A 13,432-nucleotide genomic window follows, 5' to 3' on the forward strand; every position below is an offset into this window, starting at 1 on the left:
AGCCAATTAAATCACCTGAGTTATTAATATTGCTGGTCCTGCAGTGCCTTGAAATATACCACCTTCCGGGGAAGTAAATCAAACCTGTTGGGGATGCCAGGGTGTCATTCTGTAAATAGCTTTTCCTTTGGCACTAGATGACAGTCTAGTATCCTGGGGGAAAGGATGTGCTTTCTATAGCTGAGAGAATGCCTCAAGAGAATCATCTACTCAGTGTAACGCACACCAAGTTAGAACCACCAAAACTGCCAGAGAGACTTTTTTTCCCTCTAAGACTCTGAAGGAAAGTGTGTTTTATCTCAGAAATAGATCCTAGGTGCTGCTGTAAAAAGTTGAGCACAATAACCTTATTTTGAGGTCCCTTCTTATCATCTTTTGCCTCCGGTCTTCCTTGCGGGTTTCTAAATACAACAAAAAGGACGTCAGCTTTTATTGAAGGCTTATGAAATGCCCAATACTGGGTTGAGTGCCTTATGCAAATTATGTCATGTAATCCAAACAATTTTAGGAGGTAGGTACTATTATTAGGGTCTTAATTTTTCAGATGAGGAGGCTGAAGTCTGGAGAAGTCAACTAACTTGTCTAAAGTTACAAAAGCTGGCAAGTGGCTGAGTCAAGCCTAGAATCCAGCTTGGCAGGTCACAGAAAAAGATTCCTATTTGCTGCGCGCCAGCTTCTTCCTGATAATAGGCAACCAGGTGTCTTAATAAGTACCTTACTGCCATGGATAGAGACCTCTCTATACAATTGCTTTAAACTATGGCACTTCCTTTCACCTAATCCTCCCGTAAATTGATAAACTAAGTCCAAACGGGCAAGTTATAAGGCCTTATAATCTGTCACAGTCCTTTAAAGTCTATCTACATTATTCATCTCTCATTTATTAATCAGCCAGTGAATGTTTACAGTTCTACTCTGTGTATATACTAGATGCTATGTTACAAAACGTCACATAGGATTGCACAGGTACTACTTCCATTTAAAGAGATGCAGTCAACTTATTTAAAACGAAAATTTTCTCCCCTAAGAATTACGTCCAACATTTTTCTTTGCTCTTCTTCAATCTATCCCACATTAAAATGTTACAACTGCCAGGAGGCAACGAGAGACTCATTCTACCAGCATGCCATCAAAGCAATGCGGGAGACCTGGATTTGACCCCTGGGTTGGGAAGATCCCCTGGAGAAGGGAAAGGCCACCCACTCCAGTATTCTGGCCTGGAGAATTCCATGGACTGTATAGTCCATGGGGTTGCAAAGAGTCAGACACGGCTGAGCGACTTTCACAAAAAATTCACAAAAGGCATGAACAGAGATAAGTTTCCACTGCGGGAAACCTCTCGCTGGAGGATTTGAGATCGGACTGAAGGGCAGTTCATTGGCAGAGGTTGATGCCTCTGCCTTGGCATCACAGAAGCCAGCGGAATCCAACAGATGAAACTGTGAGGCCCACGCCATTGATTATGAGCTGGTGCCTATCCCTTTGAGCGCCTAGGGAGCTGACCACTCCTGTCAGCGAGGCATGTGCCTTCACTTGCTAAGCTGTGGGAACGGTACCCACCCACCACCTCCACTCAGCGCTAAGGTAGTCCTATCTCCTGGCTCCTGAAACTCCTCACCCTCACCCTCTTTAGCTTGTTCAGAGGCAGCACCTTGGATCAGCTTTTACTCTCTCCCTCCCAAGAGATGAATGCTGAAAGAACCACCTCACTGAACAAATGTACTTTGCTCATCCTTCTGTATTTTTTTTAATTTCTAAAGAATTAGCTGCTTGTTATTAAAAAAGAGAGAGACTCAAACAATGTAGGTTTATATAAAATAAAAAGTCCCCTCTCTCCCAGTCATTCTTTAATTGTAAAGGAAAACTATTGAAAGTTCGCTGTATGTACTTCTAGACTTTTCCTCAGCATAGATAACAATTCATTACACATCTATCTGCCTACATACATACATATTTTCTTTCCAAAAAGTTCCTATAGATTCAAACTCTCAACTTTTTTCCCTTATGAATATTTTTTATTGAAATTAGTTTAACATTGTGTTAGTATCAGCTGTAGAACAAAATGACTCATACATATTCTTGTTCTGATTCTTTTCCATGATAGATTATTACAAGATATTGAGTCTAGTTCCCTATGCTTATCTGTCAACTTTCTTTTTTAAATTAACAGCATACCACAAATACCTGTCCACAGCAGTCAGAAGCTTATTCTTCCTAAACTTTTAATAGTATTGCATTCTATAGCAGTGCTATTTGTCCAACCAGTTCTCTATTTTTAGCCTCTTGGGTTGCTTCCAGTGGTTTGGCTATAACCAACAACATGCCAATGAACATCCTTGAACATTTTCCTCTGCTCATCTGTTGGGATGGATCTGAATAATAACACCCTTTTCCATCAGGAGTCTGGGGCTCTTCTTTTGAATTTTCTCTCTGCAGAGTTGAGAGAATTCCATCCCATCCAACCATTAGACAGGGTGAGAACCTATTGCAGTGATTCAGTGTATACTGCAGCACTCAGATGGAGTTGCAAAATAAACCCTACTCCTACTTGTTCTTATATTTACTTTTAAATACATACTCATCTCCAATGCCCCTTTGTGCACACTCAGAGCAAAGCAATATTACCATTTTGTTAACGATTCATTCTGGCCTTACCTGCTTTGCCAAACACATAACTAAGATGATGAGTTTTGCCTGAGTACCCACGGACATGGGCTTTGGGGACTCAAAGGAGAGAAGAGACTCCAAACTAAATGAAGCTCCAAATGAAACACTTGCCCTGCTGACATCTGGCACAGAACCCCAGAAATCATTAGCAGGATTGTCCCAGAAGCACAGATTGCTGGAGAATAACAATCAGGAGAGAGAACCTTCACAAAGTTCAAATCCTCAGCAAATGCACACACGCACACAAATTTGCAGGCTGAAACGAAGGCAGGTGGAAAAGCCTTCATTATTTCTTTTAGCTATTAAAATTCTTAACTCTCCCCCAAACATTACCAATCGGTACTTTCTCTACAAAAGAATCTAGACAGTTTTCTGCCCTTGTGGATATAATAATAAAATAATACTGCTAAAGGAAAACTGCTCATTTTGCACATTTTTTTAAAGTTTGCGTTTCAAATGTGGCACAAAATCAAAGCTCTGATGTCACTGGTGATATTGTAAAACTGGCTATCTAAAAATACATTTAATGAGACTGTTAATTTCACCCATCTGGTTTAGCATATGCATTTTTTTTCTAGTGGGTCTGTAACTAAAAAACATGTTTTGTTTATGGAGATTAATGGGGTAATGAAAAACAAACAAACAAAATAGAAATGGAGACATTTTCCCATTTTTCTTCCTTCCTACACGAGAGGCTAAGGAAACAAAAGGCACCACCAACATTAATTAACTCTCACTCTCGTCCCAGGAGCACAGTATTGTTTATTTTGCTCTTTTTTTCTTTTTTCCAGCAATACCACAAGGTCACCATTTGTGCGCTCATCATTAAAAGAGGCAAAAAGCAGAAAACGAGAAGGTAGCCGCCTACTGAAGGAGCTGAAGCCACATCTGATGGAGGATTTGGGAGAAAAAGGCAGGCTTGTTTATTCCTTGTGAGGGGAAAAAGACACATTAAGAAAGTCATTTTTGGTTTCAACCTTCCGAAAGGTATAATGTATCCAGAGAAGTTTGAAAAGGGGGAAAAAAACATGAAAGAAGAAAATATCATTTAACCAGAAAAGGAAAGATCTTCACTAAGTTTTACTAATTTTTTTTTTTAAATAGCGCATCTCTCATTTGCATTTGCATTTGATGAGCCCCACAGGGTTCCTGAGACTCAAAGTGGTGGCTTATTTCTCTCTCTGAAATAAACTATTTGTACTTTTCTGTCCTGTGTAGATTTTCTGGCTTTATACATGTCGTTTCTCTTCCTCCCTCCTCTTCTCCCCACTCCCTCCTTCTTTTTATCTCCTTCTCTGTGTGTATTTTTTTAAAACTATAATGTATACTTCCTTGAATTAAAAAAATAAGATAGGGGCCCTTTAAAGAAAAACAGCAAACACAGCTCTTAAATTCCAGAGTATCCTGGCATTGCTAAATAACACCATTGTGTTTCTACCCTTTTCATGCTCTGCATTTTAGTCTCCAAATAAACACTGCAAAAATATGAAGAGTTGGGGGGCTTCCCTGGTAGCTCAGACAGTAAGGAATCTGTCCACAAGGTGGGAAATGCGGGTTTGATCCCTGGGTTGAGAAGATCCCCTGCAGAAGGGAATGGCAACCCACTCCAGTATTCTTGCCTGGAGAATCCCCGCGGACAGAGGAGTCTGAGGGGCTACAGTCCATGGGGTCGCAAAGAGTCAGACATAACTGATGACTAACACTTTGACTTTCAGGAACAAGCTTGAGTGAAACTAGTGCAGCCAGCACCCCTCTGCATATTGCGAAGAGGAACCTCCTCTCCTGCATTCCACTCTCTGAAGCCTGGGGCAGGAGCCAGGCAGAGTCCTGCAGAAACAATGCAGATGGCCTCAGCCCTAGGACGGGAGCCCAGCCTCAGACCTGGCCTCCCCCTGAGGACCACTGAGGACCCCTGAGGCAGAACTCAGCCTCTCTGTAGCCACAGTCACCAGCTCTCACGGGCTCAGGACGCCCAGTCTGGCATGAAAAGAAGAAAGGGAGTCAACAGTGCTGGCCTCGGGGCACCTGTCTGGAGGGCGTGCTGGCCGCTCACCTGTCTCGCTTACCTGGCCCTCCCTGCCGGGGAGTCCCCCTGCACCTAGGCCTTTGTGTCCTTCCTTGCTCCTTCCTACCACGAGCAGTTCTCTGACTCAGAGCCCACACCTGGCTCTGCCATTCCAGCAGCCTCTTACCAGCCAGTCCCCACCATCTCTCTTCCCTGATTCCAGAGCCCATTCAAAGGGTTTCTGAATTCAAAGGGTTCCATTTTGTCAAGAAAGGTGTCAGAGGAGAGTGAAAGAAGCAGCCAGCATACCTCTTCAAGGATGAAAAGGTGTGCATACTGAAATACTACCAGCCTAGCGTCAGAAACAGCTAATAGGCGATTCTATGCTCTGAAAAGAGCCATTTTCCCAGAGAATTGGAGCTTCCCCAGGAAACAGCACAGAGGCTGGCCAATTAGAATGGTCCCCCTGAAGTCTTGAACGTGGGGTCTCGGTCGGATGTCCCCCAGAGCCTGGACTTCAGGACAGAGTGGCACAGTAGCATTCCCGGGCCACACGAGGAAATGAGGATGCAGAGCAGGGGCCCAGGAACGCCGGGAGGCGGGAAGGTTGGCTGCTACATCTGTATGCATCGCAGCTGGGTGCCCCAGGAGCACTGCCATCTCTAACTCAAAGGCATGCTGACTCCGGGAGGAGAGGAATGAGTCCTGGGCTGCTCCAGAGCGGGAACTACCAGTGGGGACAGCTGCATTTTCCATCAGGTTAGCACATCAGCTGTCACCATGCAAGAAGACTCCCAGCTCCGCACCCCCTGGCACTTGGCAGACCGTAGTGTGTGGGTCGGTCTACGCTTCTCATCACGGTCGCCCCAGGGCCCAGCGCCATGTTTGGAGGTTCTCAGGACATGGGTGCCAGGTTGGGTCTGCATGAACCTTCGGGCAGTTTCATATCCAGGCACCTGTAACACCTCAGCAACGAGGTTACAGATATATGGAGGCGAAAACCCTAAGGGCTGCATTTCGGGTATTCTTTTGTCATGCGTGTGCATATTCTAAGAAGGATTCTGGTCTACTTTTGCTAACAGGCAAGAGTTGGAAGACATCATTCTGCCTGACCTGGGAAACAGGACAGTGTTTTCAGAGCCAGGATGTCACCTCCTGAGGGAGAAGCAGACTAAAAATGTGTGAGAGAAAACAGAAAAATGTAGAGAAAAGGCAAATAGGCCATAGACTCCATCAGCCTGGATTGCTATAACGGCTTGGCTTTGAACTTGCATCTCCTGGAAGTCAAACTCCCTGTTCTCTCACACCCCCAAAAGATGTTTTTAGTACTTATAACGAGATCACTTGTTAATTTGGAGTATGTTTAGTGACTCAACAAATACTGAGGGTCTTCAAAGAAAGCCTAGATTTGAAGACATCTGAGCGCTGCTGTGGAACTAGACAGGCAAGTCAATATTGTAACTTGGTAAGATGGGTACTGATAAGGGGACACCTACACAATCGAAAGGAGTGTGGGGGAGATGGAGCTGACTGCCTAAGGGGACAGGAACGATGATGTGAAGAGGCTGACTTGGAACTTGAAGGCTTCTTGCAAGGCAGGCAAGCTGAGGTGCACAGGTGACTGAGATGTGTTCTTTGTGGGGAGTGGTGCGGAAATGCACTCTATCAGGTCATATGGAAGAAGGATTGATAACTCAGCAGCTAACCTATGTCCAGCATTAGTGCAGACACTGCGAAGTAATTGGAAGTGTCAGTGGGATACTGACACCTCTTGAAACACCCTGGACAAGCTTGCAGTCAAGCAAGTAATGGAGACACAGAGGACCAAGGACGTGTGTCTCAAGGCAGATGAGATGAGCTTTACGCGGGCGACTCTGTCTCTTAGGTCCGTAAGTTACCTATCTGTCCATGAATCTCTTTTATAGACACTGTCCCTTTATGAGAGTATTGCATTCTTCATTCCTATGAAACTAGACTTACCCTAGCAAATAAATTACAAATTATACCTCACACCTCTGAAAATGGCTACCATCAAAACCCCAGAGAATCACAAGTGTTGGTGAGAATGTGGAGAAATTGGAACCCTCGTACACTGTTGACAGGAATGTAAGATGGTGCAGCCCGTATGGAAAACGGGATAATGGTTCCTCACGAGATTAAATGTAAAATCATCATGTGATCCAGCAAGCCCACCTTTCAGTATACAGCCTAAAGAATTGAAAGCCAAGTCCTCAAGAGATACTTGTACATTACTTTCAAAGAAGCACTATTCAAAATAGTGCACCTGGGGAGGGGGAGGCAACCCAAGTGTCCATCCACAGATGAATGAATAAACAAAATGTGATCTAGACATGCAATAGAATATTATTCAGCCTTAAACAGGAAGGATATTCTGAGAGAGGCTCCAGCATGGGCAAACTTTGAGGACTTTATGTTAAGTGAGATAAGCCAGTCACACAAGGACAAATACTCTATGATTCCACTCATATGTGGTCTCTCAAAGAATCACATGCATAGGCAAAGAAAGTAGAATGGTGGCCACCAGGGGGCGGCGTGGGGAACTGTGGTCTAAAGGCGGATACTAGCGGTGGTAGTCACTCAGTCATGTCTGACTCTTTGCGAACCCATGGGCTGTAGCCCGACAGTCCTTTGTCCATGGAATTCTCCAGACAGGAGCACTGGAGTGGGCTGCCATTCCCTTCTCCAGGGGAATCTTCCCAACCCAGGGATCAAACCCGGGTGTCCTGCATTGCAGGCAGATTCTTTACCGTCTGAGCTACCAGGAAAATCCCTCTAAATGAGTACAGAGTTTCAGTTTTGCAAGATGAGAAAGTTCTAGAATCTTTTGTGCCACAATGTGAACGTACTTAACACTACTGATGGTGGTGGCGGTTTAGTCACTAAGTCGTGTCCAACTCTTGTGACCCTACCGGACTGTAGCCTGCCAGGCTCCTCTGTCCACGGGATTCTCCAGGCAAGAATACTGGAGTGGGTTGCCATTTCCTTCTCCAGGGGATCTTCCCAACCCAGGGATCAAACCTGGATCTCCTGCATTGCAGACAGATTCTCTACCAACTTAGCTACGAGGGAAGCCCTTACACTTATAAAGGGTGACGATGTGGAATTTTAAATTATGTGCATTTTACCACAAAAAATTTTTTAAATTACAGTCCTTAAAGAGTGATAGTGTAAATACTTGATTTTCTCTTCTCTAGTAGAAAAGAGAGCTCAATCTTTGGGGAACAAGTAGGAGGTGGTGACCACGCCTGAGCTCCCCGGGCAGAAAGCAGAGGACACTCCAACTGATTGTGAGGAAGCACAATTAGCTCTGTACCCCATGCACTGTGCCCATGGCTCCTTTGAAGCGATGATCCATCTAAAATCACATGGTGCCGGTGCGTGGGGATACACTCACATCTGAAGTGTGCACGTACAACAGCCTGGCAGTGCAGTTGGCGGTGCGTGTGAGGCGATGCTGCCAAGAAAGTGGTGAGTCTGTCACAAAGAACGAGAAATTGCAAGCCATTGTCTGTTGCTGTCATATGTATTTTTTAATGCCAGGAAAAAAATAATTCCACCAATTAATTCTATTTGTGGGAACTATGGGAGCTGATGTTTTTCTTTGCATTTAACCTAAGTCACTCTCACTCAAAACATGGCCCCATCTTTGTTCTATCCTGGCTCATGGGGTCCACTTGTCTAGGGAATGAATGAATGGAAGGTTGTGATACAAGTGACTTAACTTATTCCCACAGTTGCATTCCTTTATCTGTGCCCCTGCACCTACTCTGTTTCTACATCAAGAATTTTGAGCAGCCAACATCTGATCTTTGAGTCTGTTCCTGTAGCTTATCTCAGATACGAGAAATGTAATCTGATGAGGATATTCTAGAAAAGTCTATCAGTCAACAGGACGAAACAGCTCAGGCTGACAGCAGAAAACACAATACAAACACAGTTCCTATCGACTAGAGTTATCCAAAGCACTCCAAAGCCAGCTAGACACCCACCGCAGGATAAACTTGGAAGAAAAGGTATGTGAGGAAGTGGGAAGAGAAACATAGTCACACCAGTCTGACTACTCTTCTTTCTATAGGGCCAGAGTAAAGGTGTGTAAGTAATCTTTAATTATCTTTTTTTACCCTCAACTTACAAAATCAAATTTCCTTCATTGTCTCAGGATTGTTAGAAACTGGGCATGATGTGTGACACCAGTCTCTCTCTAGGATTAGGCAGGCAGAATATCTGGTTAACGATGATTGCCCCAAGTAAGGGCAGTGTGCCAGGCAGAGATGAATTTTAATGAGGAGTGTAGGCTCTACCTCTGCAGAAAGCTCCCAGTTCCCGCAGATGGGACAACATAAACTAGACGTACAGGGGCTGACAGAATGGGGGTCTGAGGTTGGTTCTGGAGACTTGCCTACGCTGTCTGCCCCCATCCCTGTCCCACCTGCTCCTGGGCCTCAGGAAGTGGCAGGGAGAGGCGGGATGCAGGTGGCCCCGTGCCTGGGGAGGCAGAGGCCCCTCAGGGTACGTTCATTGCTGCTGATGTACGCAGACTTGGCACCGGCGGGACTCACCTGGCTGGCTGGGCACCAGCAGTGAGCCTCGAAGCGGCAAACCCAGCTCTGCGCCCCCTCTCCCCCCAGGGATGGGGCAGCTGCATGCATTTCTCTGCTGCCATGTGACAGTCCCCCAGCACCACAGCCCATCAAGTCTCAACGTTCGGGGGCTCATGATTTGGGTTTTTAATGAGCTCCCTTTCTAGGCCTCCACGGAGAACAAAATCATTCCACATTCTTTAAATGAAACTTCTGAGCTGTAAAAATAACACAAAAACATTCTTTATTGAGAGTATTTGCTTTAAAAAGAATGTTTTGTGAAAAATGATTCATTCCTGCTCCCAATCAGCAAAACTATATTTAAACATATCCGAAATCTCACGAGACTAGTTTTCAGGTGGATGTTGTCTTTGCCTGTTTAGCCTACACCTTCCAACATGTTTCTCCTTCTTCTATTCACCCAACTTGGGGGGCAACTCCACCATCTCCCAGAAGACCCATGAAGACCAGGTAATAACAGATTAACATGTACACAACAACAGTGATTCTCAGCTGGGGGCAGCTTGGCCTCCTGGGGGACACTTGGCAACGTCTAGAGACATTTTTGGTTGTTACACTTGAGTGGATGTGGGGGCATGGGAGGAGACAGAGTGCCACTGATACCCAGTGGGTGGAGATCAGAAATGCAGCTAGTCATCCTACAAAGCACAGGACAGACCCTTCACAACAAAGAATTATCCAGTCCTGAACGTGAGCAGGGCCAAGATTGAGAAATGCTGTTTACATGGGGTTTACTAAGTGCCAATACTCTAAGTATAAATTCATTTAAATCAACACTAGGGGAGACAGACTCCTGTTTGTCATCCCCATTTTGCAGATGAGGAAACGTAAGTCTCAGATAAATAAAGTGGCTTGCCTAAGATCACACAGCTAGTAAGGACTAAGTTAAAGTTGGAACCAGGGGCTTCCCTGGTGGCTCAGTAGTAAAGAATCCACCTGACAATGCAGGAGACATGGGTTTGATCCCTGGTCCAGGAAGATTCCACAAGCCTCGGAGCAACTTAGCCTACGCACCACAACTACTGAAGCCTCTGTGCTCTAGAGCCCATGCTCTGCAACGAGAAGCCACTGCTAAGGAGAAGCCTGTGCACCACATCTAGAGAGTAGCCCCCAATCACCACAACTAGAGAAAAGCTTGTGCAGCAAGGAGGACCCAGCACAGCCGAAAATAAACATTAATAAATAAAATTAGGAGAAAATCAACCCCAGGGTCACTTCCTCCAGGAAGCCTACCCTGAATACCCTAGACTTCTAAGTAGAACTGACCACTCCCTTTGTGCAGTTGTCAATTACTCCCATAGCTTTTATTTTTTTAAATACATGACGATTTTTCTTTGCTTTCAAGTCTGTCCCTCACAGGCAGAAACCTTGAATTATTTTACTTAACTCCGCAGTCTAGCCAAGTAACTGAGCAGTCACTCAGCAAATATCAAATGAACCAAAGATGAAATATCTTTTCTGGTTTGAATTCTTTCAAGATGGGGTGAGGGTGAGTCACTATCTGCAAAGAGAATCTATTCCACTGGACGCTCCCATTTTTAGAAAGTTCTTAAGCGAAGCAGAAATCAGTTTCTGCATTGCCTTGACTCAAGGGTCTGATCAGATGCCCAGGAACACCACAGGCTCTCATAGTCACTAAAATAATTCTCATCATCCTCCTTATCATTCCCTTCCCCAGGCTGAACACCTCCAGCTTCTCTCCTCTTCCCAACAGGCACTGTTTCCAGATCCCTCAGAGTCTAACAGTGTGTACTTAATTACTATGCAAACCATAATGGCAATGGACCTAAGCTGGCCACATGTGGGAAATATACACAGACTCCTGAAATGCTGCTTGAAAATACTTCAAGTCAGGGGTGAGATCCATGATGGAGGCAACAGGAAGTGCTCACCTAGAGCAGGAGGGGCTGCAGATGGACAAAACCCGTCTGTGCCAACCACTCACCTCTGAGCTCGCTGCCACTCAGGAACTGAGGCCCAGCATCGCCAGATCTTTGGATATTTTGACAAAGGCTAGAAATTTGTACTTTTATATGTTTTTAGACACTGGTCACTAATTTTTTAAAAAACTGACAACAATGTGTATGCCAGAGCAACCACATTTGGGGGTCAGGTCTGGCAGTCGGCTGTTTGCTTTTGGCCTTGGCTTTGCATGAAGACTTGCTCAAGTGATTCCTAAATTTAAGTTTTTCTATTTAGTGTCACAAATGTGCACAGGTATATCGAGAGTGGTGGACATACAAGGGCAGAATTTAAATTTGAAATTAAGCTAGAACACTAGTGTTAAAAATAACTTCAAGGTATAAATCACTAAAGAAGGTGAGGGAAAGCAGAAAAGCAGAGACCTTTCTAACCCATGTCCAAAGACAAGGCATGGACTCAATTACCTGTCACCGAACTCAGCTCCAACAAAGCCTGGAACAAACTTCGATGCTTGGCTCTTAGCTCCTTCTCCCAGGGGAAGGCTCTGCACGTCGAGGGCCGCCCATATCTGAGTTTCAGGTCCAGGTAGGAATTTCGGAGGTTGCCTACAGGAAAGGGAAGCCCCAGGTACTGTTAGAGGGAAGGGCTTGCCTCCCTAAATCCCTTCCTCTAAGATGAACCAGGAATAAGGCGTCAGACTTAAAGCTTCCTGGACGTTGGTTTGGATACATCAGGGATTTGAAATTGGCTACGATGCCTCTGCCTCGAGGTCACAAATTCAAAGCCTCGTCCAAGGGAAATGTGCCAAAGTTGCTGATAGCTGTTGAATAATTCTACAGAATCAGCAGCTGGCCTCGGACGGGTCCCCAAGAGGCCAGTATCTAGGCCATTTTGTTGGCAGTGTGAACCGAGGAGCAAAGCCCAGGGACCCCAGGGAATCGAGGCAGCAGAAGACGTTAGAAAAGTCCTCCCAATGCCACCACACAGATCAGCATGCAAGACCGGCCTTCTGACTCCGGGTATCTCTCCTGAAATTACATCAGCTATCAAAATCAGTTTCTTTCCTGTTTGGGATATTACTATTCTATATATCTTCCCCCTCTTCTGACAGCATCATATTTTCTGGATGATTCAGCGGTGAAAGCGGCAGCTGGGGGACTAGTATGGCCTATTCTTAAATTAAATTGCAGAAGTGCTGCCTTTCCACACTTACCTATCATCATCTCTAATCACTTCCCAGGACCATTTTATGTGAACCCTATCAGAATGGGGTATTGTGCAAGAGGCATCTATCCCTCCATGGCCTGAAATGGGAAGTTCAGCTGTGGGGATGGTGCGATATCTTGGCAGGACTGAAATACTCAATTTGCTTTTGCTGATGGCAAAGGTCCCACAGGAATTTCTCTTCCAGAAGGAACATATGTGACTAACTCTAGTGCCACCATACTATGCAAGAAGATCTACAGACAGAGAAATTTGTAAGTGCTAGGTCCAAGCTGGAACGTTGGAAGACGAGATGAGTTTTATAACAGGTACACCCTCCATATGAATGAAAGGATGTCCATGCAAATATGGGCAAGCATGAAAACACTCTATTTGAAATTCATTCCTTCTGTTGAAAAATTACCAATGTCTTCCAGAATGAGTCAATTTCAAGGATTTAAAAAAATTAAACCCAGCCCCTAACAACAAAGCCATTGTTCAACATTTCTGAAAGCTAATATTCAGATATTAATGGCCCAAGACAAAAGTGCACCGATGGGGAAACATTTCTAATGATTAATTTATTTTCCAATTCATTTTTATTTTCTTAGACTGGCCTAAGATCGCATTATGGATGGGAATAATACAATTTGAGGCTCAAAACACTCTCATTTATATTCTTAAACTAAATTACAGCTGCTTGAAGCTATGAGGCAGCCTTGGGTTCCTGCTGAGTGTTGGTCCTGTTGGGATCTAGGTAGAAGGCACACTTTCATTTGCATCAATCTATGTGAAGTCATACTTGTCCCCACTGATCAAGTCACATGTGTTCTATTTCAGCCTGCTGAGGAAGAAGCCTTCTCAGGCTCAGATGGTGAAGAATCCACCTGTAATGAGGGAGACCTGGGTTCGATCCCTGGGTCAGGAAGATACCCTGGAGAAGGGAATGGCAACCCACTCCAGTATTCTTGCCTGGAAAATCCCTGGCAGGCCCCAATCCATAGGGTCGCAA

At 44.9% G+C, this 13,432-nt stretch overlaps 1 protein-coding gene across 2 annotated transcripts in view; it reads right to left on the bottom strand.

Annotated features, from left to right (window-relative positions):
* SEL1L3 (SEL1L family member 3) overlaps positions 1–13,432 on the bottom strand; it is a 108,618-nt gene that overhangs the window by 48,063 nt on the left and 47,123 nt on the right. For both annotated transcript variants that reach the window (XM_043871296.1, XM_043871297.1), the window contains exon 9: positions 11,682–11,822. In XM_043871296.1, the coding sequence (XP_043727231.1) occupies positions 11,682–11,822 (141 nt within the window). The remainder of the gene's footprint in view (positions 1–11,681; positions 11,823–13,432) is intronic.

This window comes from Cervus elaphus, chromosome 17 (genome assembly GCF_910594005.1).
Source record: "Cervus elaphus chromosome 17, mCerEla1.1, whole genome shotgun sequence".
NCBI lineage: Eukaryota > Metazoa > Chordata > Mammalia > Artiodactyla > Cervidae > Cervus > Cervus elaphus.